The following is a 26,851-nucleotide window of genomic DNA, read 5'->3' as shown; positions in this document are numbered from 1 at the left end:
ACCCAAATAACTAAAATTAGAAATAGAAAAAGATTGTAAGAGAATAGTATGAATAGTTGTACACCAACAAGTTGGACAACCTAGATGAAACAGACAAATTTCTAGAAACAAACAACCTACCAAGACTGAATCATGAAGAAAAAGAAAATCTGAACGGATCCTTAATGAGTAAGGAGATTTAAACAATAAAAAAAAGCCTCCCAACAAAGAAAAGGACACTTCAGGTGATTCCATATCTTTGCTATTCTGAAATAGTGCTGTGATAAACACAGAAGTACATGTATCTTTTTGATATGACAAATTCTTTGCTTTAGGTAGATACCCAGTAGTGGTATTGCTGGATCAAAGGGTAGTTCTATTTTTAGTTCTTTGTGAAATCTCCATACTGTTTTCTATAGAAGTTGCACTAATTTACATTCCCCACCAACAGTGTGTAAGTATTCCCTTTCCTCCCCACCCTTGCCAACATACATTGTTTTTGTTTATTTGTTTTACTTTTTAATAATAGCCATCCTGAATGGGGTAAGATGATATCTCACTGTGGTTTTAATTTGCGTTTCTCTGAAGATTGGTGATATTGAGCAGTTTTTCATATTCCTGTTGGTTATTTGTATGTCTTCTTTTGAAAAATATCTAGTCATGTTCTTTGCTCTCTTTTTAATGGGATTATTTTGCTGTTGAGTTGTTTGAGTTCCTTGTAGATTCTGGATATTAGTCCCTTGTCGGATATGCACTTGGCAAATATTTTCTCTTATTCTGTAGGTTGTCTGTTTAGTCTGTTAATTATTACTTCGGCTGTGTAAAAACTTTTTAATTTAATTAAGTCCCATTTGTCTATTACTCAGTTTGTGCCCACAATATATCCACATAACAAAATTGTATAGTACCCCTTACATTTATACAAATAAAAAATTTTTAAAAAGATTTTCAACAAGGGTGTCAAAACTATTCAATGAGGAAAGTCTTTTCAACAAATATTGTTGGGAAAATAAATGGTGTTGGATGTTCAGATGCAAAAGAGTAAATTTGAACTCCTACCTTACACCGTATGCAAAAATGTAACTCAAAATGGATTAAAGACCTAAACATAAGACATGAAACTATAAAACTTTTAGAAGAAAACATCCAAAACACAATGTATCTGAAGTTCTAAGCATGTTGAGTTTAGGTCCAGAAACAGACAAAGCCTCATTCAGTTTAGATTTTACAGGACAATAAAACAAAAGTGTTTCAGGCAGGGGAGCCAAATCTAGTTCACTTCTTGAAAACAGGTATACAAAGGGGCTTTCACATTCATGAAAGGAGACAGAAAAACATTACTACTAAAGGTTGCCTGTGGCTGCTTCTTATATCAAGCTATGTGCCTAGAGAGATCAAGTTGGACCCAACTTTCCAACCAGAAACTGAGCAAGGGATAAGGAAGATTTCACACTTGGGGCAGTTGCTAAAGCAGGGGCTTGTTGGGTAGACAAGCAGGCATGCTGGAGAAGGACAGTCTGCCTGAAAGAAGAGAAAACAGCCACACTTTGATGGACACAGCATATCAAATTCAAATCAGAGTAATTCCCAAGCACAGAGATAATCACCATAAGTGATTCTCTCACACAGGAATTTTGCTCAGTAAGAAATTTGGGGGGCCAGGCTGGAAAATGGAGAGGGATTTCCCAATCCCACTGTCTCTTAGTCTTATGATCTCATGGGTCTCTACTGGTGGTGTTGAAGCTCCACAACCTCAAAGTCTCTGCAGTCCTACATTTTGGTGTGCTGTCCCTCAGTCCCACTGTCCGACATTCTGATCTCACAGTCTCACACACGGACACTCCCACGGACTTCAAGTCTCCCAGCCCTGTGTACTCAATGATGACTGCAGCTTTGCGATTATGCATTCTCACAGTCTAACTAGTCTCATGGTTAAGTAGCTGGTGACCTCAGTTATGTTGGCCAGTTTGAGATTGGTGATCACATGTTGATAATAATGGTAACTGGCCCAATTACATGATTTTCTCCTGCAACATTCACCAGCCAGACTACAGTCATGGACAAGAAGGATAAATGCTTTTCCCAGGGTTGAGACTTCATTAGGCAGGTACCATGGAAAGAAAGAGAGTATATGGACTTGAGGGTATTTGAAATGCAGTGAGTGCTATGCAATATATCCATGGAACAAAACTGCACTTGTACCCCATTTATACAAATAAAAAATGCATAGCCAAAAAAATGGAGTAAGTATAATGATAGATCATGGAACTAATGTGTGCAATGAGGGAACTGAAGATAACAAAAGGCTGGTGGATAGAAAAGACAGTGAGGTCAATGGGCAGGGGGCCTGATGGGGTCACAGTGCAATGGGAGTGCTTAAGCAAGCGAAATGGAAGAAGAGGCCATCTGGGGTCCCAGTCAGGTATCTGAATCAATGAATTTTGACATGGCACAGTTTCTGATCTGATCACGACAGAGTGCGTTGTTTGATGCTGGGCACTCTTGGCTGAGGTGAATATAATGACATGATTAATTTAATAGATGAAGTTATTAATTTAATAAGTAACTGAAAACTGATAAACAACTGCGCTTTCAAAATTAAGTGGTTAAGTGGTTTCATGAATAGTTAGTGGCTGGTACATAATTCTGTATATTCCTGTTTAGAATAGGCAATGCTTTTCATTGTAAGTTACCATTTTGTACACTGTGTTACTCTTCTGTCAGTTTCATCTCTTTGTAGACTAGCAGCCTCTATTGCAGTCCTCTGTGGAGTAGGGAATGGGAAGGGAGTAGTGGGGAGGTGGGGAGGAGAAAGGAAAGTGATAGATTTGAGCTATGGCCAGTGATTCTTCCAGCTGTGCTCTGAAGACAGGCTTTTTAAGGCCCTCCTTTTGCTTAGACCCCTCATGTCTCCGCTTGAAAATATGGTATATACATTAAAAAAAAAAAAAAAAAAACTTGTATTATAGTTTGTTACTCTAATCTTTTAGGATTTTAGAATCTGGGGGCCAGATGGGTACATACTTAGAACTATTTGGTGACTGAAAATGACAGCTGACCCCAAACAGGGAGGCAGAACCCAAATGCGGATTACATTTTAAAGATGTTTTGGATTTAGAAAAAAAAGTTGATTATTTGGCACCATGTCAGACAGCGATATATTCGACAGCCCAAACATGGCTAAATCGGAGCTTGTGTTTATAGCAGTATTCCTAGTATGAAACTAAACCCCTCCACATGTCTTCTTCTCAAAGTTCTCATTGGCTTCCTGATTGGGCATGGCCCACTGGGCAGCTGAAGTTAAACAGAGGGTGATGTCAAATTCCTGTCCTGTTTGATCAGCTGTGTTCTGTCACACCTGTGGTCAGGAAGTTGGCCTCATCCATTCTCAGTCCTCAACATTCCTGGCTAAATTGCCCAAGCATGTATTATAACCTCACAGAAATTAACTTCTCTTCTCTTTTGGGGAATCATTCTCAAATTCCTGATTGGCTTCTTGGTTTGGAGGAGAGCTTTAGGTCATTGGTTTTCAAATTACTAGAGTTTTTTTTTTTTTTTTTTCCTTCAATATCAAAACCAGACATTGTCTAAACAAGTAGCAAATCCATATATATACATCATGGTTATATATTACTGATTTGGAAGACATATTGAGTTTTCTTCCTAACCCAACGACTGACTTATTATACATTCAGAGTATTTATTCTAAAATAAGAATACCTGTTTTCTGTCTAATTCATAAGGAAATGGTGATCACACATTAATATGAACTATACTAATTACTTCTTACGAAAATGCAAATATAGTTGAACATCTATTTTTTTCTTAATAAAAACTTTTAAAAACTCATTAATGAAAGGAAACAGAATTAAGGAAATTAAGCACTATCTTGTGATATTCACAAAACAAATAATATTAAAAACATAATGATATTTAAGAAAAAAATGTTTCTTACAAATGTTGACAAAAGGCATGAAAATAATTGTGTGATATGGCACAATTACATTTTTATATAAACTTTTATATTTTTCAGTATCAATGTTCATGGAGCACAAATTTGAGTAGACTTTCTGCAGCAGAGAGTTTTGCTTCTTAAGAACAAAGAATTTGATATATGGATTTTTGCCAGATTCGGTTGCATTCTTCACATCACAACTTCATAATACTGAACACCTGTTCAACCACCCTTTTTCTCCAAAAATGTGTTTGATCGTTCAGCTTGAAAGAAACAGTTTTTCACTTCCATTTACAAATCTCACATTTTTCACAAAGCAGTTATTAGTCTGCAACCTGACTTACGGCTCTTGAAATTTACACATAACATCACTACAGAGATTGAACCTTAGGATCTCTGTCCTTTTGAGCAATCTTAATAGGAAAAAAGAACTTTTCTTAGACCTAACACAGAAAATATCTCAAATGCTAAATGTTCAAATAAAACTTGTTCAAAAATATGCAGATTATTTTTTACGACTAGTTCACTTTAGTTTGACTTTCTTTTCTTGGGTTCTAGATAGACTAAAAAAGACCATGTGGCTTTCTAAGTGAAGCTGCTTATTTCCTGTCTTAAATTATTTTGAGTTTTACAAAGATCATAAAACAGACTCTCACACTGCGATTTTCCAATCAGATAACGAATGCACAGATAATTTTTAAGCTGGAAAAACATATCTGTTTCACCTAGTACATTTTATTTATCACCAATAAGCTATCAATAACTATTACATACATACTTTCTCCAAAATGAAGTAAAGTTTTAAACTTAACTGAAACGCTAGTCTACTACCAAAAAGGTTAATATTTCTTATTACAAAAGTCCCACATTCCATTTGTTTTATGCATTTAATAACAAAATAATTATAACGCAAAGGCAACGTCAACTTACACTGTGAATCTTTATTTCTCTCAATTATCCCATAATTCATTACTGAAGTCTTCGATTCTGCTACTTGGTTGCTTGGCTCAGTCACTGACAGGTAGCTTTAAATGTTTCCCAACAAGAAAAGATGTACTACGGCCAGGTGTGGTAACTCATGCCTGTAATCCCAGCACTTTGGGAGGCCGAGGCGAGCAGATCACTTGTGGTCAGGAGTTTGAGACTAGCCTGACCAACATGGCAAAACCCCGTCTCTACTAAAAGTACAAAAATTAGCCAGGGTTGGGAGCGAATGCCTGTCCATTCCTGTAATCCCAGCTACTTGGGAGGCTGAGGGAGGAGAATCACTTGAACCTGGGAGGCAGAGGTTGCAGTGAGCCAAGATCGCACTACTGCCCTCCAACCTGGGCGACAGAGCCAGACTCCGTCACAAAAAAGAACAAAGAAAGAAAGAAAAGAAAAAGAAAAGAAAGAAAAGATGTACTACATTCACTAGAAACAATATTCATTTTCTTAACAGATACATCTGAAAATGTGTTCTAATGTGTATGATAACAATGGATAACATCTGGTTTGAACAGTTGACATTTCACCATGTCCACACCACATGGACACACATATACATGGTGAACTTATGTTTCATGATGCCTGGCAGACATGGCAGGGGCCCTGAAGTAGCAACAGCTTGTCTAAAGGCATAACTGGTACTTTCTTTCCTTTCATGTGGCTCTCAGCTATAATTAAAATAGCTGGTTTCTGCAGCATTACTGTCAGTGCCATTAATCTAAACAAAGACGTTATTTATTTCAAAATGATGCCAAATCCTATGACTCATAAGTTAGTATGTCTAAAGTTACTTGCAAAAGCATTGTATGTGAAAACAATGTAGAAATGCTTCCGTACACAATAAAAGGCAATTCTTTCCTAGAAAGCTGAGTCACTAACTGACGTAAATAGGAAAGGGGCAGTGAGGGGGAGAAAGAAAGGGCTATACTATTTGGTATGATCTCTTCTTCTAGTTCCACTGTTTTATTGCAAGCTGGATGTCCCAGCATATTCAAAAAACATTTCCCATCCTACTCTCCCTCAGAATTTACAACCTTATTAGAAGGCCGAGTGTGGTGGCTCAGGCCTGTAATCCTAGGGCTTTGGGAGGCCGAGGTGGGAGGATCACCTGGAGCCAGGAGTTTGAGACCATCTTGGGCAACAGAGCAAGACCCTATCTTGATCTGAAAAAGTTAGCCAGGCATGGTGGCTCAGGCCTGGAGTCCTAATTACTCTGGGGGCTGAGGCAGTAGGATTGCTTGAGCCCAGGAGATTGACACTGTAGTGAGCAAATGTGCCACTGTGCTCCAGCCTGGGCCAAGAGTGAGACCCTGTCTCTAAAAAATACATGTATAAATAAATAAATAAATAAATAAATAATCTTATTAGAAAACAAGTTTAATTCTTCTAACATAGAACATACAAAATATTCATTGAAAATGCTAAATTTAATATAACCAAGTGGGGAAAGTTTTGTATAGTGATATAAACACAACACGAGACCTTAAAAAAATTCCAAGTACACGTAACCTCCACGGATATACATTTACATGTATCTTTGGCCATATTATTTTCCACTAATCCAAAAGGCAGTTGATTGTAAAATAAACTATTATTTTATGTACCACCAAGAAAATCACCACTGATTAACCTATGATATAATGTTACTGGTAAAACAAATATCAGTAAAACAATACTTTTTGGTAAAAACAAAAATTTTTACCAAAGGGTCAGCGGTAACTATTTTCTTTCCCTATGTGAAAGAACATTCTAGAAAGGCTTAAAATAAATTTTTTTTTTTTGAGACAGGGTCTTGCTTTGTTGCCCAGGCTTGAGTGCAGTGGCACAATCACGTCTCACTGAAGCCTCAACCTCCCAGGCTCAAGCAATCCTCCCACCTTAGTCTCCAGAGTAGCTGGGACTACAGGCATGTGCATTTAAAAAAAAAAAAAATTTTTTTTGTAGAGAAGGAGTCACCCTATGCTCCCCTAGCTGACCTCAAAATCCTGAGCTGAAGCAATGCTCCCCACTTGGCCTCTCAAGTTCCGGGGTCACAGGTGTGAGCCACTTTGCTCGCCTTCAAATGAAATTTTTGTTTCACTCAACCTCACTGTTCCTTAACCTGGAAACTTAATTACGAAAATGAATTATGATATATCCACACAATATAATACTATATAGCCAAAGAAAATTAGACAGGGATATGGAAAGACATACAGAGAGAATTAGAGAGAGACGCATTAGTCATCGGTTAAAAAAAAAAAAAAAGTTGGCTCTTAATATCAGTTATCCCAAAGCACTAAAATCCCAAAATAAAAATTACTAAAATTGATTTTTTTTATTTGCTTTTCTTTAGTTTCTAAAACTTACATAATGAACATGTAAGCACACACAAACTCATTTAATTCTTGAGATTTACAACTTTTCATAGCAGATGGCTTACCAAAACAACTCTCTCTTACTTGCATATCTCAGACCTGGGCACCAAAACAATAGCCACTAACTACACGTAACTATTTACACATTTTTATTTTTATTTCTTATTCGAGATGGAATCTAGCTCTGTCACCCAGTGCACTGGAGCAATCTCAGCTCACTACAACTGCAGCCTCCCGGGTTCAAATGATTCTTGTGCCTCCCGAGTAGCTGGGATTACAGGCATGCACCACCACGCCTGGCAAATTTTTGTATTTTTAGTAGAGGCAGGGTTTTGCCATGTTGGCCAGGCTGGCTCTTGAACTCCTGGCTCCAAGCTATTTAACCGCCTCGGCCTCCCAAAGTGCTGGGATTATAGATGTGAGCCACCACGCCTGGCCTAAACTTTAATTAAAACTGAATATAACTAAAAATTCAGTTCTTTGGCCCTACTAGTCACATTTCAAGCACTGAGTAGCCACATGTGGCCAGTATTTGCCATATCTGAACAATACCTTTTCATCATCACGCAAAAGTGCTATTAATAGACTTGCCCTAACCATGGTTTGATTGGGATCTGTGTAAATAATGAGATGCTATTCTTAAACATTATAAATGTGCTTTCTTTCCTCTTGCCTTTCCAAGCACATGACCTCCGTCATATTCTACTCCTGAAGTACCCTTCTGCTTTGGAAGAATGAGATTTGTTGTAGAAGGATGCAAGGTGGGAGACGAATATAATATTCAGCTTCTGACCCTGAAAAATAGGACCTTTTAAGAAGAAAGAGCCTTGCAAATCAGGTCACTTTCTTAAGGAAAGATGCTTTAAATTTCCCTCTCTCTCATTTCAAGTGTTTACTAGACAAGTGTCTTCAACATTTTGCTCACATATCTCCTTGCACTTTTGAAAAGCTGTGCATCTTCTTCATCTGTTTTGAATTGACATCTAAAAATGTTCATCATTAATTTAGCCACAAAGATTTACTTTCTGATATTATACATGTCAATGAAATTTTGTCCCTGCATATTTAGTTAATTCAATATATGGAAATATCTTCCTTATTACCTACTCATAAAAGCCAGTGCTCACTGCTGAAATAATCAGCCAAATTAGCAATCTGCTAGGAAAAGTCTGACTTTGATTTTTAAAATTCATATTAAGGTATTAATTAGGATCCCTTTGATAACTTTCTCACTTCTGGATTCAAATTCAAAGATATTGATGGGTAGGTAATATTCAAATTCAAAGACATAGATTGACAGGTAATAGATGGATAATTGATTGAAAGATAGACAGACAGATAAGTAGGCCATGCGTTTGTTGTCTGGATGAAATAAGGAGGTGCCTCTTTCAGTATTCCTTTCTATTCTTGCTCTTCTGGTTTTGTTCTTCCTGGACTCGCCCTCAGGAATTAGGCATTTTAGAATCATCCTTTTGCTTGGTGCTCTAGAAATCGTTTACCGTACTCAGAGCAATGTGCTTATAGGATTAAGGAACAGTGAGAGCCATGCCTGTCCTTTTTTTCTCCATCTGTGCTTGTGTGTGTGCACTCTCTCTAGATAAATATAGGTATATAGATATAGATATATAGATACATGCACACAATCACACACACATGCCTCTTCCATGTTTATCATTTCCTAAACCTGAGCTATCTTCTGGGTTTCATAAATGGCCTCCTTCTCTTAATAGCTGAGTCTCTAGAAAAAGCTATGAATCCTCTTTTTCTCTATTTCCTCCCCTCAATTCATTTTTCCCTCCAGTGCCATCCAGTTTAAACTCTCACCTCTCAGTGGAAATGGTTATGACCATGACCACCTAATTCCTGTATTTAATGTACTCTTTTCACTTTTCAAGGGAAATTGTCCCCTTAGGGGTAAATAATACTGTTGAACATTCTCCCTCCCTCTTGATTTCTCTTCTTTCTTGGCTTTTTTGTAATCAAGTTCTCCTGGTTTTCCCATCCCCTCCCCACCCACCTGCCTTCCTTCTTTACTTCACTCTGTCATTGGTGGTCTCCTCTCACTCCACTCCCTCTCCCTTCCATCTACTCTCAGACCTCCACTACCTCCTAAACGCTGATGACCCTACGCATATATCTCCATCCAGAATTCTCTCCTGACATCCAGATTCATGTATTCAAATGACTGGACATATCTACCTGGAGGAAGGAAACTCCATCATCTTTTCTTCAGACCACGTTATTCCCATGCTTGGTAAAAATTCTATCATGTTCCTAGCTGTCAACGTTGAAGAAAAAAAAAAATTCAAACATCCAATCACTCACCAATTCCTGATTCTACTTTTCAATTCTTTCTTATATTGTCTCTTCTCTCCATCCACACTGCCATGGTGTTAGGTCAAATTTTAATCATTTTCATCTGAACTACCGTAATAGCCTAATTTGTCACCCACTCTTACATGGCTAATTTTCTAATTAGCCATGTGGCTTACATCACTTCCTTGTTGATGATTCTTCAAGTGTTTGTGTTGCCTCAATGATAAATGCATACAAGAGAGGGCAGTTCTTGGTGAGAGATGTGATCAAGCAGAGATCTTTTTCAGGAGCCTGTCTTTCCCTTGAGATAAGTAAGAAGGCGGCTGGAGGCAAGGAGTATTCAGAGGGTAGGTGAAGTTCAATAGAAGTGGAACAGGAAGAAGCTCTTTTGGGAGCCTTGGATCTGGTTTAGACCTTGGGGCCAAGAGCAAAGAGAGAGGTGGACTGGGTCAGGTTTTAGGCTGCTTGCATAGGAGACCAGCCAGATATTCAGGAAAGAAAGCCTATGTGAGAATAATGAATATGAAAATACTGAAAAATCTTTTAAGCCCAATAATAGATAATTAGATTTACAGTTGAAATTTATAAGAAGACAGAACACACTTTACATATAATAACAGCACTAAGCAGAAATAATATCTATCAAAATGGCAACTCACCAATGATAACATTAAATTTGACATTTAAATATAGATTTTCAATGACCATTGAGAGTTAATCAGTATCTATAACATCCTTTTCTAGGAAAGGGAAAGGACTTTAGTTATTATTATATTAGTTATAATTATTTAGCCTTATTCATCTTAGTATTCATCCTTTCTACTAAATTTGTGGTTTTGCCAAATATATTTTCAGTTTCCAAAAAAATCAGTTTTAAGCCTACGAATTTTTAATAATGGTGTTTAATAACAACCCTTAGGTGTCTCTGAAAATAATAATTTTTAAATTATTTCATTCCTTACATTATCTCCGTTTCTTCTGAAGTCAGTTCTGCTAGTTCATGTGGGTGTGTGTCTTTAACATGGTTAGTATTCCTTAAATATATAGTGATCTTTGATTGTTTAAATTTATGAATGAAGGGCTGGGCTGATTAGTTAAAGTGACTAATGAAGACTATCCTTCAAGGATTTGTATCAGTCTTTCCCCAGTTGGCTTCTTTCTTTCTCTGTAAATAATATTATTTAAATTTGGCACTTTAAAAAATATATTTGAACTTTAATAGGAATTATATATCTATTTATGCAAGTTTTATTTTGTTCAATATATTTGTGATATATATTGATATTAATGAATACATTGCCAAAATACATTGATTTTTTACTGCTGCAGTGTATAACGTAGTATGATTCCTGTAAAGATTTGAGATCTTTTTAATTTTTTGGCTGTGATAACAAATGATTCTATTAATAGGTTTATAATAGGTCTCCTCTATTCCAAACACACATTACGATTCACTTTTTAAAAAAATTATATTTAGGATGGTATTTAGAGTCAAGTTAAATTTATTGTAGAACTATCCTTTCTATAAAAATATTCAACAAGACCTGGGCAAGATGGCCAAATAGGAACGGCTCTGGTCTGCAGCTCCCAGTGAGATTGACGCAGAAAGCAGGTGACTTCTGCATTTCCAACTGAGGTACCCAGCTCATCTCATTGGGACTGGTTAGACAGTGGGTACAGCCCACGGAGGGTGAGCAGAAGCAGGTTGGGGCGTCACCTCACCTGGGAAGCGCAAGGGGTCAGGGAAATCCCTCCCCTAGCCAAGGGAAGCAATGAGGGACTGTGCCATGAGAAACAGTACACTCTGGCCCAGATACTACACTTTTCCCACAGTCTTTGCAACCCACAGACCAGGAGATTCCCTCAGGTGCCCACAACACCAGGACCATGGGTTTCAAGCACAAAACTGGGCAGCCATTTGGGCAGACACTCAGCTAGCTACAGGAGGTTTTTTTTTCATATCCCAGTGGCACCTGGAATGTCAGCAAGACAGAACTGTTCATTCTCCTGGAAAGGGGGCTGAAGCCAGGGAGCCAAGTGGTCTAGCTCAGCAGATCCCACTCCCACAGAGCTCAGCAAGCTAAGATCCACTGGCTTGAAATTCTCGCTGCGAGCATAGCAGTGTGAAGTCGACCTGGCATGCTCGAGCTTGGTGCGGGAAGGGCATCTGCCATTACTGAGGCTTGAGTAGGGGTTTTTCCCCTCACAGTGTAAACAAAGCCTCCAGGAAGTTTGAACTGAGCGGAGCCCAACGCAGCTCAGCAAAGCCACTGTAGCCAGACTGCCTCTCTAGATTCCTCCTCTCTGGGCAGGGCATCTCTGAAAGAAAGGCAGCAGCTCCAGTCAGGAGCTCATACGTAAAACCCCCCATCTCCCTGGGACAGAACAGCTGGGGGAAGAGGTGGCTGTGGGCACAGCTTCATCAGACTTACACATTCCTGTCTGCTGGCTCTGAAGAGAGCAGTGGATCTCTCAGCACAGCACTCAAGCTCTGCTAAGGAACAGACTGCCTCCTCAAGTGGGTCCCTGACCCCAGGGCCTCCTGAGTGGGAGACACCTTCCAGCAGGGGTCGACAGAAACCTCATATAGGAGAGCTCTGGCTGGCATTTGGCAGCTGCCCCTCTGGGACAAAGCCTCCAGAGGAAAGAACAGGCAGCAATCTTTGCTGTTCTGCAGCCTCCGCTCATGATACCCAGGCAAACAGGGTCTGGATGGGCCTCCAGCAACCTCGAGCAGACCTACAGCAGAGGGGCCTGACTGTTAGAAGGAAAACTAACAAACAGAAAGGAATAGCATCAACATCAACAAAAAGGACGTCCACACAAAATCCCCATCCAAAGGTCACCAACATCAAAGACCAAAGGTAGATAAATCCACAAAGATGGGGAAAACCCAGCACAAAAAGGCTGAAAATTCCAAAAACCAGAATGTCTCTTCTCCTCCAAAGGATCACAACTCCTCGCCAGCAAGGGAACAAAACTGGAAGGAGAATGAGTTTGATGAATTGACAGAAGCAGGCCTCAGAAGGTGGGTAACAACAAACTCCTCTGAGCTAAAGGAGCATGTTCTAACCCAATGCAAGGAAGCTAAGAACCTTGAAAAACAGGTTAGAGAAATTGCTAACTAGAATAAACAGTTTAGAGAAGAACAGAAATGACCTGATGGAGCTGAAAAACACAGCACAAGAACTTCAAGAAGCATACACAAGTATCAATAGCCAAATCGATCAGGCGGAAGAAAGGTTATCAGGTATTGAAGATCATCTTAGTGAAATAAAGCATGAAGACAAGATTAGAGAAAAAGAATGAAAAGAACAAACAAAGCCTCCAAGAAATATGGGACTATGTGAAAAGACCAAACCTACTTTTGATTGGTGTACCTGAAAGTGATGCAGAGAATGGAACCGAATTGGAAAACACTCTTCAGGATATTATCCAGGAGAACTTCCCCAACCTAGCAAGACAGGCCAACCTTCAAATTCAGGAAATACAGAGAACACCACAAAGATACTCCTTGAGAAGAGCAACCCCAAGACACATAATCATCAGATTCATCAAGGTTGAAATGAAGGAAAAAATATTAAGGGCAGACAGAGAGAAAGGTTGGGTTACCCACAAAGGGAAGCCCATCAGACTAATAGTGGATCTCTCTGCAGAAACCCTACAAGCCAAAAGAGAGTAGAGGCCAATATTCAACATTCTTAAAGAAAATAATTTTCAACCCAGAGTTTCATATCCAGCCAAACTAAGCTTCACAAGTGAAGGAGAAATAAAATCCTTTACAGACAAGCAAATGCTGAGAGATTTTGTCACCACCAGGCCTGCCTTATGAAAGCTCCTGAAGGAAGCACTAAATATGGAAAGGAAAAACCGGTACCAGCCACTGCAAAAACATATCAAATTGTAAAGACTATCAACACTATGAAGAAACTACATCAACTAATGGGCAACATAACCAGCTAGCATCAAAATGACAGAATCAAATTCACACATAACAACATTAACCTTTATTAAATGTAAATGAGCTAAATGCCCCAATTAAAAGACACAGATTGGCAAATTGGATAAAGATCAAGACCCATTGGTGTGCTGTATTCGGGACACCCATCTTGCGTGCAAAGACAGACATAGGCTCAAAATAAAGGAATAGAGGAATGTTTACCAAGCAAATGGAAAGCAAAAAAAAAACCAGGGGTTGCAATCCTAGTCTACTAAAACAGACTTTAAACCAACAAAGATCAAAAAAGACAAAAAAGGGCACTACATAATGGTAAAGGGATCAATGCAACAAGAAGAGCTAACTACCCTAAATATATATGCATCCAGTACAGGAGCACTCAGATTCATAAAGCAAGTTCTTGGAGACCTACAAACAGACTTATACTCCAACACAATCATACTGGGAGACTTTAACACCCATTGTCAGTATTAGCCAGATCAACGAGACAGAAAATTAACAAGGATATTCAGGACTTGAACTCAGCTCTGGAACAAGCGAACCTAATAGACATCTACATAACTCTTCACCCCAAATCAACAGAATATACATTCTTCTCAGCACAGCATCACACTTATGCTAAAATTGACCACAAAATTGGAAGTAAAACACTCCCCGGCAAATGCAAGAGAACGGAAATTATAACAAACAGTCTCTCAGACCACAGCACAATCAAATTAGAACTCAGGATTAAGAAACTCACTCAAAACCACACAACTAAATGAAAACTGAACAACCTGCTCCTGAATGATACTGTGTAAATAACAAAATTAAGGCAGAAATAAATAAGTTCTTTGAAACCAGTAAGACCATGACACAACATACCAGAATCTATGGGAAACAGCTAAAGTAGTGTTTAGAGGAAAATTTATAGCACTAAATGCCCACAAGGGAAAGCAGAAAAGATCTAAAATTGACACCCTAGCATCACAATTAGAAGAACTAGATAAGCAAGAGCAAACAAATTCAAAAGCTAGCAGAAGACAAGAAATAACTAACATCAGAGTGCACGTTCCTAAAGCCTTCCAGACTTTCTGTAAGAAGTGTGGCAAGCACCAACCCCACAAAGTGGCACAGGACAAGAAGAGCAAGGATGCTGTGTATGCACGGGGAATGTGGAATCATGGCAGGAAGCAGAGCGGCAATCTTGGGTTGAGCACTCAGGACGCTGAGGCATCAGAATTGCTTAAGCCCAGCAGGTGGAGGTTGCAGTGAGCCGAGATTGTGCCACTGCACTCCAGCCTGGGTGACAGAGTGAAACTCCATCTCAATAAATAAAAAATATAAATAAATAAATATAAAAAATCCATCACTGCCTCTGAGATTTGATATGCTACCTTTATCATATACTAAATTCCCATTTGTATTAGGTCTATTCTGTACTTTCTATCCTATTCCATTGGTCTGTCTGCCTGTTCACCTGGTCAATGTCACACTGTTTGAAATACAGGGACTTTACAGTTTGCTTTAATAGCCCATAGGGCTAGCCCCCCATTTTGTGTCACTATTCCAGCATGTTTATTTTCCATAGAAACTTTAATATCAACTTACCAACTCCATGAAACAAAGCTTGTTGGTATTTTTATAGGAATGGCATTCAATTTATTAATCAGCTTGGAGGGAATGGGCATCTTGATGATGAGTTGTGATAGCCAAAAACAAGGGATGTCTTCCCACTCTACGTGCTTTTGTGTTTTCCAGAAGTATTTCCCCTTTATAGATTTTGCACATTTCTTAATAAGTTTGTCTCTAAATATTTAATCTTCTTTGTTGCTATTATACATGGGGTTTTCTTAAGTCTTCTAACCTAAGTATTGTTTGTGTATATCAAGGCCATTGATTTCTGTAAGTAAGCCAATTTTCCAGAAAAAAGCTAAAACTACAAAGGAGATAGCGCCAAGGCTTGAGCACTGAGCCCAGCTGCAGATCTAAGACGATGCTGGCTATGAGGACATGCAAGCATTTTGAACTGGGAGGAGATACGAAGAGAAAGGGCCAAGAGATTCAGTTCTAAATTTCATCTTTTGTTTCATTATGAAGACAATAAAATCTTGAGGTTATGTTCAGTTCAAAAAAACAAATGTATGATAAATTTTACACTGTAAATAAATCCTTTTTTGTCAGTGAAAAAAAAAATACCTAGGAATACAACTTACAAGGGATGTGAAGGACCTCTTCAAGGAGAACTGCAAACCACTGCTCAAGGAAATAAGAGAGGACACAAACAAATGGAAAAAGGTTCCATGCTCATGGATAGGAAGAAACAATATTGTGAAAATGGCCATACTGCCCAAAGTAATTTATAGATTAAATGCTATCCCCATCAAGCTACCATTGGAGTTCTTCACAGAATTTCAAAAAACGACTTCAAATTTCATATGTAACCAAAAAAGATCCTGTATATCCAAGACAATATTAAGCCAAAAGAACAAGGCTGGAGGCATCACACTTGCTGACTTCAAACTATAGTACAAGGCTACAGTAACTAAAACTGTATGGTACTGGTACCAAAACAGAGATATAGACCAATGGAACAGAGGCCTCAGAAATAATGCCACACATCTACAACCATCTAATCTTTGATAAACCTGAAAAAAACAGAAATGGGGAAAGGATTCCCTATTTAATAAAAGGTGTTGGGAAAACTGGCTAGCCATATGCAGAAAACTGAAACTGGACCTCTTCCTTACACCTTATACAAAAATTAACTCAAGATGGATTAAAGACTTAAATGTAAGACCTAAAACCATAAAAGCCCTAGAAGAAAACCTAGGCAATACCATTCAGGACATAGGCATGGGCAAAGCTTTCATGACTAAAACACCAAAAGCAATGGCAACAAAAGCCAAAATTGACAAATGGGATAGAATTAAACTAAAAAGTTCTGCACAGCAAAAGAAACTGTCATCAGAGTGAGCAGGCAACCTACAGAATGGGAAAAAATGTTTGCAATCCATCTGACAAAGGGCTAATATCCAGAATCTACAAGGGACTTAAACAAATTTATGAGAGAAAACAAACAACTCCATCAAAAAGTGGGCAAAAGATATGAAAACACACTTCTTAAAAAAAGACATTTATGCGACCAATGAACATATGAAAAAAAGTTCATCATCACTGGTCATTAGAGGAATGCAAATCAAAACCACAGTGAGATACCATCTCACACCAGTTAGAATGGCGATCACTAAAAAGTCAGGAAACAACAGATGCTGGAGAGGATGTGAAGAAATAGAAATGCTTTTACACTGTTGGTGGGAGTATAAATTAGTTCAACCATTGTGGAAGACAGTGTGGCAATTCCTCAAGGATCTAGAACCATGAATACCATTTTACCCAGCAATCCCATTACTGGGTATATACCTAAAGGATTATAAATCAGTCTACTATAAAGACACATGCACATTTATATGTTTATTGCAGCACTATTCGCAATAGCAAAGACTTGGAACCAACCCAAATGCCCATCAATGATAGACTGGATAAAGAAAAGGTGGCATATATACACCCTGTAACACTATGCAGCCATAAAAAAGGATGAGTTCATGTCCTTTGCAGGGACATGAATGAAGCTGGAAACCATCATTCTCAGCAAACTAACACAGGAACAGAAAACCAAACGCTGTATGTTCTCACTCATAAGTGGGAGCTGAACAACGAGAATGCATGGACACAGGGAGGGAAACATCACACACCAGGGCCTGTCAGATGGTGGGGGACTAGGGGAGGAATAGCATTAGAAGAAATACCTAATGTAGATGATGGGTTGATGGGTGGAGCAAACCACCATGGCATGTGTATAGCTATGTAACAAACCTGCATGGTCTGCACATGTATCCCAGAACTTAAAAGTATAATTTTAAAAAATATTCAACAGGCAGAAATAACTTCAGCAACAAGGATCTTAAAGGGCAATCTCTAAACCTATAGAAAAAATGTTAAGAGAAATAAGCTGAAAAGTGATCTTCAAAGTAAATAATAAAATTTACAAATCAAGGGCTAAAATCGATTTCAGAAACTTCTGGTCTCCTCTTTTTAGTGACAGATAAGAAAAGTGAGTCATTGAAATCATATGACCTTTTCAAGGCAACACAGAACATAGTGCTCTCTCACTGCAGGCTGTAACGACAAGAGAAGCAGTCATGTCTCCCCAGTGGCTGCACTCTCTCTACATAGCAGGTAAATGCAGACAATTTCCTTATCCCTCAAGAGACAAGAACAGTCAACTTGTCCTCACTCTGATTTACCTGAGATGCTTGCTTCCATTGCACCAATCAGCTAGAACTTGGCAAACACCACCATCTTTGGCTAGTTTGGCTTTGCATTTTAAAACTGACCAGAAAAAAGGCAATGCTCCAAAATTATTTTGGCATAAACATTGTGCAACACTCTCTCCCACCAGATAAATCTGACTTAGAGTAAGTAGAAAGCAATTAGTCACCTGTGGTGGCATTTTTCAGTGTAGTATTAGAGATTCTAGAAGAGACTGACTTGCAGTCCGTTCTTACCTTTGCATTTTCGATGCATGGACAGAGTGCCCACGCTGCGCTGGCCTTCACGTCTGGGTGAGGATTTTTCAGCAGGGACCACAACAAACGAACTCCATCTAAGCGATCAATTATGCTATCATGGAACACAAAATCATGACATAAACTGTCATTAATATGTGAAGACAAACCATTTTAATGACCCACTTATTTACACAATTTTAATTATTTTTTTCAACTTTTGATATTTTGCTTAGATTTTTTTTTTTTTCAAAACTTCATCAACAGTAGGGAGGTAACATGCTGTTGAATTGTCAGCCCTCTGATTTCAGTTTTAAATCCATGACACAGAAAACAAGCTGCATGATGATTATGATTCACATAAACTGAAAATCAAGCCATGTAATTTTTTAATTAGCTGTACACAGACTGTTACCTAAATGTAAAAATACTGGTTTCTTTCATATAGTAACATCTAAATACTTTCCAAAACAAATATTTATGCCTCAAAACTGTGCAGTTACCTTTTTTATTTGGTCCATGTTTAATTGACTTACCTTACTGTATGACATATTTTAAACGCTTTCAGTCCTAATCTAGCATTAGGAATTAAAATCATTACACCACAGTGCATCCTTTGTTGGGCATGAATAACACGTAACTTGTTTTCCATGTGCACCCTTCCCAGCAAGAGTAACATTGCAGACTGTGTTATAATTACTTAAACACACTGTAATCAAAATAGCTTCATGACTAGCTGAAAAATGAATTATCATCAGAGCCATCTCTACACCATCTGTCTTCTGTTTATATATCAATCAGTCCAGGAGCATAACCTCGCAGTAAGGTCCACTGGGTACTCACAGCGGAGAAGAAGGCCAAACAAAACTTAATAACCTTTACAAACATGGCTTTGTTCAGAAAGGTATATTAAACTCAAAGCAGATGAAAAAAGATAAAGGGCATCGAAATTCCTTTGATTTGTAATCTCAAGTTGAATTAAACACATGTAGTATTGAGCCACAGATAGAATAAATACTAGCTTAAAATGCCATTCAAATTCTTCCTTGAAAATTGACATAAAAACATTTAGATGTCTTGATTATCTTAGATGAGTTTACCAGGGGGGAAAAAACATATTATTCCAAAGTTTTCAAGTAGGAGATCAGTTTTGCATAACCTTATAAAATTAGTGATGCTGAAAAAGAGCACTGAAAAACCCTGGTGACGCAAATAGCCTATATCAGGATAAAAACAGTCTTAAAAAAGGACTTCTAATAAGAAAAAATACACTAAAAAATTATTTTAAAGTAAAGCTTAAGTAAATAGGTTTTCAAACCTGAAACTTTCATACCATGCTGAGAGAAAACAAAGTTTTATTTCTCAATTAATGGAAACTCTAAAGAAACATACTGGCACTTCACAATGAAAATTTGCTTTTCAAATTTAAACTGAAAAGTCATATTGCCTCCCATATGCTACTTAAAATATAACTAATGCCGATCTCTGAGCCTCTATTTTTTTCATAAAAAATGTCATAATGAACAACAGTGAATAATGGTCTGCCCTATCTTCTTGTAAATTTCGCAGCAAACTTGGCATCAGTGATATGTAACTGTACACTGCTGGCCAGAAATAACTTGCCATCACAGTGGAAGTCATTTGGATGGCAGAAATTTGAAATTTAAAAAAAAGGATCGTTCAATACTGGACATAATTTCACAATTAACTTTAAACAAGTTATAGACAAAATTTCACAATTAACTATAAAAATTCACTATAATTGTAAAATTAGATCTATCATTTACCATTTTCAACCCAAACCCTAGGCAATTCATCAGCCACTTAGTTACAATGAGTGAGGATTTTGGTCCCATTACTGGTATCTTAAAAGAAGACTCAGGGGCGGGGCCCAGTGACTCACACCTGTAATCCCCACCGTTTGGGAGGCGAAGGCAGGCAGATCACTTGAGGTCAGGAGTTCAAGACCAACCTGGCCAAAGTGGCTAAATCCTGTCTCTACTAAAAATACAAAAACAAATCAGGCATGGTGGCACGTGCCTGTAGTCCCAGCTACTCATGAGGCTGAGGCAGGACAATCGCTTGAACCCGGGAGGCGGAGGTTGCAGTGAGCCGAGATTGCACCACTGCACTCCAGCCTGGGCGACAGAGTGAGTCTTCATTTGAGGGGGAAAAAAAAAAAAAAAGACTCAGAACAGTACAGAATGACAACTTCCTATGACAAGAACATGATTGAAAAACATTTGCAACCACAGGAACTAACAAAGTCAGGAGTGGTAAACTTCAGAGTTTAACTTTATCCCTTCCATCTCCCTCGTCCTCTGCATGAACTCATTTATTGCTAAATTTTACTTCACAATAACTTAAGTATCTGCCCATTTCCCTGTTTTCTATTTGATTACCCAAATCCCAGTCTTTGCCATTTCATCTCAGGATCGTTGTGTGAGAGAATAACTTGGTTTTGTGTCTTCAGTTTTTCTCAATCTCAATCCATCTTACAAATTGCTGCAAATTAATCTTCCTAAAGACACTTTTAGAGTTTCTGCAATAGCTCCTTGAGAGCAGGGTGCCAGGGATATTAATTCTGTTCATGACACTAGCTAGCACATTTAATCAGTGCCTGTTAAACAATTCACAACCCAAAGATCACTCCTAGGGAAAAAAGTCTCCAATGGCCTCCCGTTGCCTTCATGGTATTAAGCTGCAATGCCAAAGTTCGGTATTTAAATTTTTTAGGGAGCTGGAATTTCTCATAAGACTCCTTGACTATCTGCTAAACACTAAGTACTAGGCATACAGAAATAACCGATACACTTGGGTCAGAAACGGTGGCTCACGCCTGTAAATCCTAACACTTCGGGAGGCCAAGGTGGGTGGATCGCATGAGCTCAGGAGTTCAAGACTAGCCCAGGCAACAAAGGACCCTGTCTCTACAAAAAATACAAAAAAAAAAAAAATTAGCCAGGCATGGTGGTACATGACTCTAATCTCAGCTACTTGGAAGGCGAAGGTAGGAGGATGACTTGAGCCCAGGAAGCAGAGGTTGCAGTGAGCCCAGATTGCACCACTGCACTTTAACCTGGATGACAGAGCCAGACCCTGTCTCAAAAACAAACAAACAAAATGGATACAGTCAATTCTCATCAGGGGAAGTTATGTTCTATCAAGTCACTGCAAACCTTAGATGAACAAATACTGAACTACTGTTCCTAGGGTATATATAAAGTGGGTTCCCATGAGCCACTGGTCAGAACGTTTTCATCAACCAATCAATATATAACGTTGTTTCACGTGTATTTCTCTTTAAAGACACCTTATTTGATACAGATTGTTGAATCATGAATATTGGACTTATGGCCAACAGCTCTATACCTTGTGCCGGAATGGCGTTTAGGGAATACACAGATTTTTTCCAAAATGAACATCGCAACCTTCCTGCACTTAGGAACACTGGGCAGCACTTCAGCACTACGCTTAGGGACCATATTAAAACAGCAAAATCACCATCCGAGAGCACAGACTGTGAAAAACGTGGCACTAAACAGACTGCCAAATGGACGAGCTATTCACAGGGTGAGAACTGGAACGAAAAGTCAAAATGTCACCTTTTTGGACCTCAGCAGAGAACATGTGCACCAGGTGACTCAAAATGTGTCCCTACTTTGCACGTCCAGGAATGACAGCGCAAGTGACGTGACTACTGATTTAGGGGTTATAAATAAAGTTTAGAGAGTATATGAATTCGTCAACTCAGAATCTACAAATAATGTGGACTGACTGTGTTTTAATTGATCATTGGGAAACTACAGTCTCGTGAGGGTGATAAACAGACCATTATAATCTGTAATAAATGCTGCAACAAATGGAGCACGGGGTTTCACATGACCACAGACAGAAGACACCAGTTTACTCACAGACCACAGAGATTCTCCCCCTGTTATACTTTTCAACTATAGTTGTTTCCCAGCCATCTCCATATTTTACATAATAATCCATCACTTAAGGTCTACAACAAAACCTCTTTCACAAATCCTTTGGCATCTTCCTCCTTTAAGCTTCTTTTTAATTTTGCTCTCCCTTTTCCTGCACCTCATACCACATTACTTTGCCTTGTAGTTGTGTGTTGTGTGCTTCTTATCTCCCAAATTACCATGTAATCTCCATGATAGCAGGAATTCTGTGTTTCCCACCACACTCCCAGCAGGCTACCACACTCCCAGCAGGCTACCACACCAGCGAATATTGGTGAAATGGATCTGAAACAAGACAGCCTTTGCTTACTCTTCTTCAATGAATCAAAAATCTCTCCCAACACAAGTACATTCCTCCTTAAACCTCATACTTGCAAAATACATCTTCAAATTCTAAATGTAAGCAGTAAAGTTTTCATTTGAAGTTGTCTCTAAGTGGAAAGTGTATTTTCTCAGAATTTCTTGACAACTTCATTGCTTTCTGCATATACAGTGATGGGCTTATAGGTGGTGTCCATTTATACCACTCTCCATTTTCAACAGGTCTACCCCTTACATAGTTCTCTTACTTGATTAGCATCTTGCTCTGAATTCATTTCCAGCAGTATGGTAGCTCTTCTCATTTTGTATAGCAATAGAATCCTACATTAATTTCTTGACATTATAAAAACAAAACTGAATTACATGCTTTCAAGATCTTCAGCTATATCCCAGAAATCAAACTGCCTGGCTGGCAAAATAACAGCTCTAGAAGATGAATCCATGTACGTATTTTTGGTTATTTAAAAAAAATAAACAAACCAAAAAGATGCAGCTGCTTGCTCTGTTTCTCAGGCTCTTGTTATATTAACATTTTCCAGGACTGCTATGAAGTTTGGCTGGCTCGCCTGCCCATTGAGGCCACATATATGAACAAATGTGAACAGTTTGTGCCCATACTGTGGGCACGGGCAAGATTGTAGGGTTTCTTTCTGGCAATATCAATATATCTATTTTGAAACCATAATTTTTCATGTTTTCTAAAAACTTCACAGTATTTGCTGAAAATTACACTGATAAATATTATTGAATGACAGTGGCTCAAACTAAGTGTGGTTTGCTTAAAAGAACATGACGTTCTTAAACCACAACATTAAAAGATGTGACTGTCATCTACAAGTTTTGAAACCAAGTTGGTAATTCAATAAAATGGGAAACATAAATGTATGTCAGAATTGAAATTATCATCCCCTGGGAAAAACAGATTAGAAGAGAATTTTACCTTTAAAAAAAATCCTTAAGGTTTTTTACATTTCTACCTCTATGTGTTATTCCAAAGAGGCTATGGGATAACAAATTTGGAGAAAAGATGTGAATGTGGCAGTCTTGGGAAAAGTATGTCAGAAATTCTTTGGCCTTTGGAAAGCAGGAAGATAGTCTATGCTTTTATACTTGGTATAAGCAATATGATTAGAAAGACTCTAGAAACCTTTCTTGTCAGAAAAATTATTCATCATATAGTAAATATGTTTTTCCTTCTTTTTCTAAACTTTTATTTTAGTTTCGGGCTACATGTGCAGGTTTGTTACACAGGTAAATTCCATGTCACGGGGTTTGGTGTACAGATTATTTTGTTACCCAGATAATAAGCATGTACCTGATAGGTAGTTTTTCGATCCTCACCCTCCACCACCCTCCACCTTCAAGTAGGCCCTGGAGTCTGTTGTTACCTTCTTTGTGTCCATGTGTACTCAGTGTTCGCTTCCCACTGACAAGTGAGAACATGCGGTATTTGGTTTTCTATCCCTGCATTAATTTGCTTATGGTAATGGTCTCCAGCTCTAAGCATGTTGTTTCAAAAACAATTACAACAAAATAAAAATGAACAAACGAGACCTAATTAAACTAAAGAGAGCTTCTGCACAGCAAAAGAAACTATCCACAGAGTAAACAGATAAACCTACAGAATGGGAGAAAATATATGCAAACTACGCATCTGACAAAAGTCTAATATCCACAATCTATAAGGAACTTAAATTAACAAGCAAAACCTGAATAACCCCATTGAAAAGTGGTCAAAGCACATGAACAGATCCGTCTCAAAAGAAGACATACATGCGGCCAGCAAGCACACTGAAAAATGTTCAACATCACTGATCATTAGAGAAGTGCAAATGAAAACCACAAGGAGATACCATGTCACATCAGTCAGAATGGCTATCATGAAAAAGTCGAAAAATAACAGATGCTGGCAAGGTTGTGGAGAAAAGGGAAAACTTGTACACTGCTGGTAGGAATGCAAATTAGTTCAGGCACTGTGGAAAGCAGTTCGGAGATTTCTCAAAGAACTTAACACAACGAATATTCAACCCAGCAATCCCATTATTAGGTATAAACCCAAAGGAATATAAATCATTCTACCATAAAGATACATGAATGTATATGTTTACTGCAGCAAAATTTACAGTAGCAAAGACATAGAATCAACCTAAATGCCCATCAATGGTAGACTGGATAAAGAAAATGTACATATACACCATGGAGTACTATGCAGCCATATAAAAAAATAAGATCAAACAATAAATACTAAGTGAGAGCCAATTATATCCCATGCATTGCAACACATCAAGAGGCACAAAACATCTAGTTGTCCAACTTTCAGCAATGCTAAAAGTTGTCCAACTTTCAGCAATGCTGAGTTAGCAATGCTGAATTTAATTATGCTGGTGACCACCAGATCTTTCCATCGTAAAGATGCCATTTTTTCTTTTCATTGTATAACAACCTGTGGGGTCATATTGTGTCACCCTGAGAAAGTCCTATTCCAACAATCATTCCCTATTTTAAGTTTTAGAATCCATTCATTATCCTTGCCTAAAATAATTATTTTATTGGGAGTTGTAAAATAGTGATTTTTCTAATTCTGTTCATTTTCTCAATTTGTTACTTGGCATTATTCTATGAAAAAGAGCTTTTCTTTCATTAACTACAGCTCAGTTACAGTTCCTCCATACAGGCAGAATAAATGTTTAATCTGTTCCCTTTAATGACCAATTTGTGGTTATCTCCTCTGTAGGCAAAGGAGAAATACAGCATTTCTATTATTTATAAATATGGATATATGTGTGTGTGTGTATATATAGTGTATGTATAAATATGCATGTATACACATACTTTATATATGTATATAAAATAGAAATGCTATATTTGAAAACTACAGTATTAGAAATGAAGAATTCATTAGATGGGCTTAACAGCAAACTAGACACAGAAGACAAAGGGATCTGTGAATTCAAGGCAATAAATTATATCCAAACAGAAAAATGGAGAAAAGCCTGACTTTTCCTCCTTCGAAAAAGAAGCAACAGAGTTAAATGTCTGTGAAATATTATTAAATGAAACAACATATGCGTGATTGGAATACTAAGAAGAGGACAGAGAGAGAATAGGACCAAAGAATATCTGTGAAGGCGATAATCGCAATCTTCCCCAAAATTGATGGTAGACATTAATCCATAGGTCCAAGAAGCTCAGTAAACCCTAAATGAAAGTAAAAACCACAATATAAATGAAAGTAAAACCACACCTACACACATCATAATCAAATGGCTGAAACCCAAAGGTAAAAAGCCAATCTTAAAAGCAACCAAAGAAAAAAAATACATGTGGCTTAGTCCCTTCAGGCTACAATAACAGAATGCCATAGGCTGGGTGGCTTGTAAACAACACACATTTATTTCTCACAGTTCTGGAGGCTGGGAGGTCAAAGATAAAGGCAGGCAGGTTCAGTGTCTAGTGAGGGCCTGCTTACTGGTTCATAGACAACCATATTTTCACCTTAACTTCACATGGTAGAAGGGGCAAAGGAGCTCTCTGGGGATTCTTTTAAAAGGGCATTAATTTCATTCATGAGGCCTCTACCCTCATGTCCTAATCACTTCCCAAAAGTCTCAGCTCTAAATTTTCTCACAATGGGGATTAAGTTTCAACATGTAAATGTGAGGGAACAGTACACATAGCACAGTAGTTATAGAGAATTATGATATGATTGAATTCAGACTTCTCGTAAGAAACAGCGAGGGCAAGAAGACAATAGAATGGCATTTATAAAATGCTAGAAGAAAAAGAACTGTCAACCTAGACTTCTGTATCCAGTGAAAACATCCTTCAAAAGGGATAGTAAATCCCCTTGCCTTAGCCCTAAAGTCAGTAAATAGAGCACAGCAAAGCCACTGTGTGGGGCAGAACAAAGTAGTCATCCATGATATTGCCAGAAAGAAACTCTAGACCTTAACCATGCCTACAATATGGGCACAAACTGTTCACGTTTGTTCATATATATGGACTCAATTGGCAGGTGAACCAACAAGGTTGCTTTAATGGTCCAGCATGGAGTGTTAGAGCACAAGAAGGATGAGGAGAGAATCTTTCTAAGTGTAGGGGGAAACAGTCGCAAGATATTAGAATCTAAATAGAGTGACTGAAGCAATCTTTAGTGGTGCAACCCAATGCAGGAAGTCAGAACCCTGGCAGAATAAGGTGAATATCCTCATTGAAAATCAGCCGGTATGTGGGGACAGAGATTGAAAAGTGTGAAAGAAAGGGCCAATATAGTGGAGCAGCGTGGCACAGGAGGTCAAAAGCTGAGCAGGGTGAGGAGGGCAGACATACTAGGGGAAGGTGGCCTAACATGGTGAACTAGAGCCTGAATGGGGTGAAGAGAACATTTTGGTAGGTGGGTAATCCAGCATGGTAAATCAGAATCAGCACAGGGTGAGGAGAGCATCTATGAAGGGGAGGAG

General features: G+C 38.3%; 1 protein-coding gene across 2 annotated transcripts in view; it reads right to left on the bottom strand.

The window, feature by feature from the left end:
- The window catches only part of ARMC4 (armadillo repeat containing 4), a 192,593-nt gene that overhangs the window by 80,995 nt on the left and 84,747 nt on the right, over positions 1-26,851 (bottom strand). For both annotated transcript variants that reach the window (XM_025396823.1, XM_025396824.1), the window contains one exon: positions 18,100-18,214. In XM_025396823.1, the coding sequence (XP_025252608.1) occupies positions 18,100-18,214 (115 nt within the window). The remainder of the gene's footprint in view (positions 1-18,099; positions 18,215-26,851) is intronic.

The sequence above is a fragment of the Theropithecus gelada genome, chromosome 9, assembly GCF_003255815.1.
Source record: "Theropithecus gelada isolate Dixy chromosome 9, Tgel_1.0, whole genome shotgun sequence".
Taxonomy (NCBI): domain Eukaryota; kingdom Metazoa; phylum Chordata; class Mammalia; order Primates; family Cercopithecidae; genus Theropithecus; species Theropithecus gelada.
This window is presented reverse-complemented; position numbering and strand designations above follow the sequence as displayed.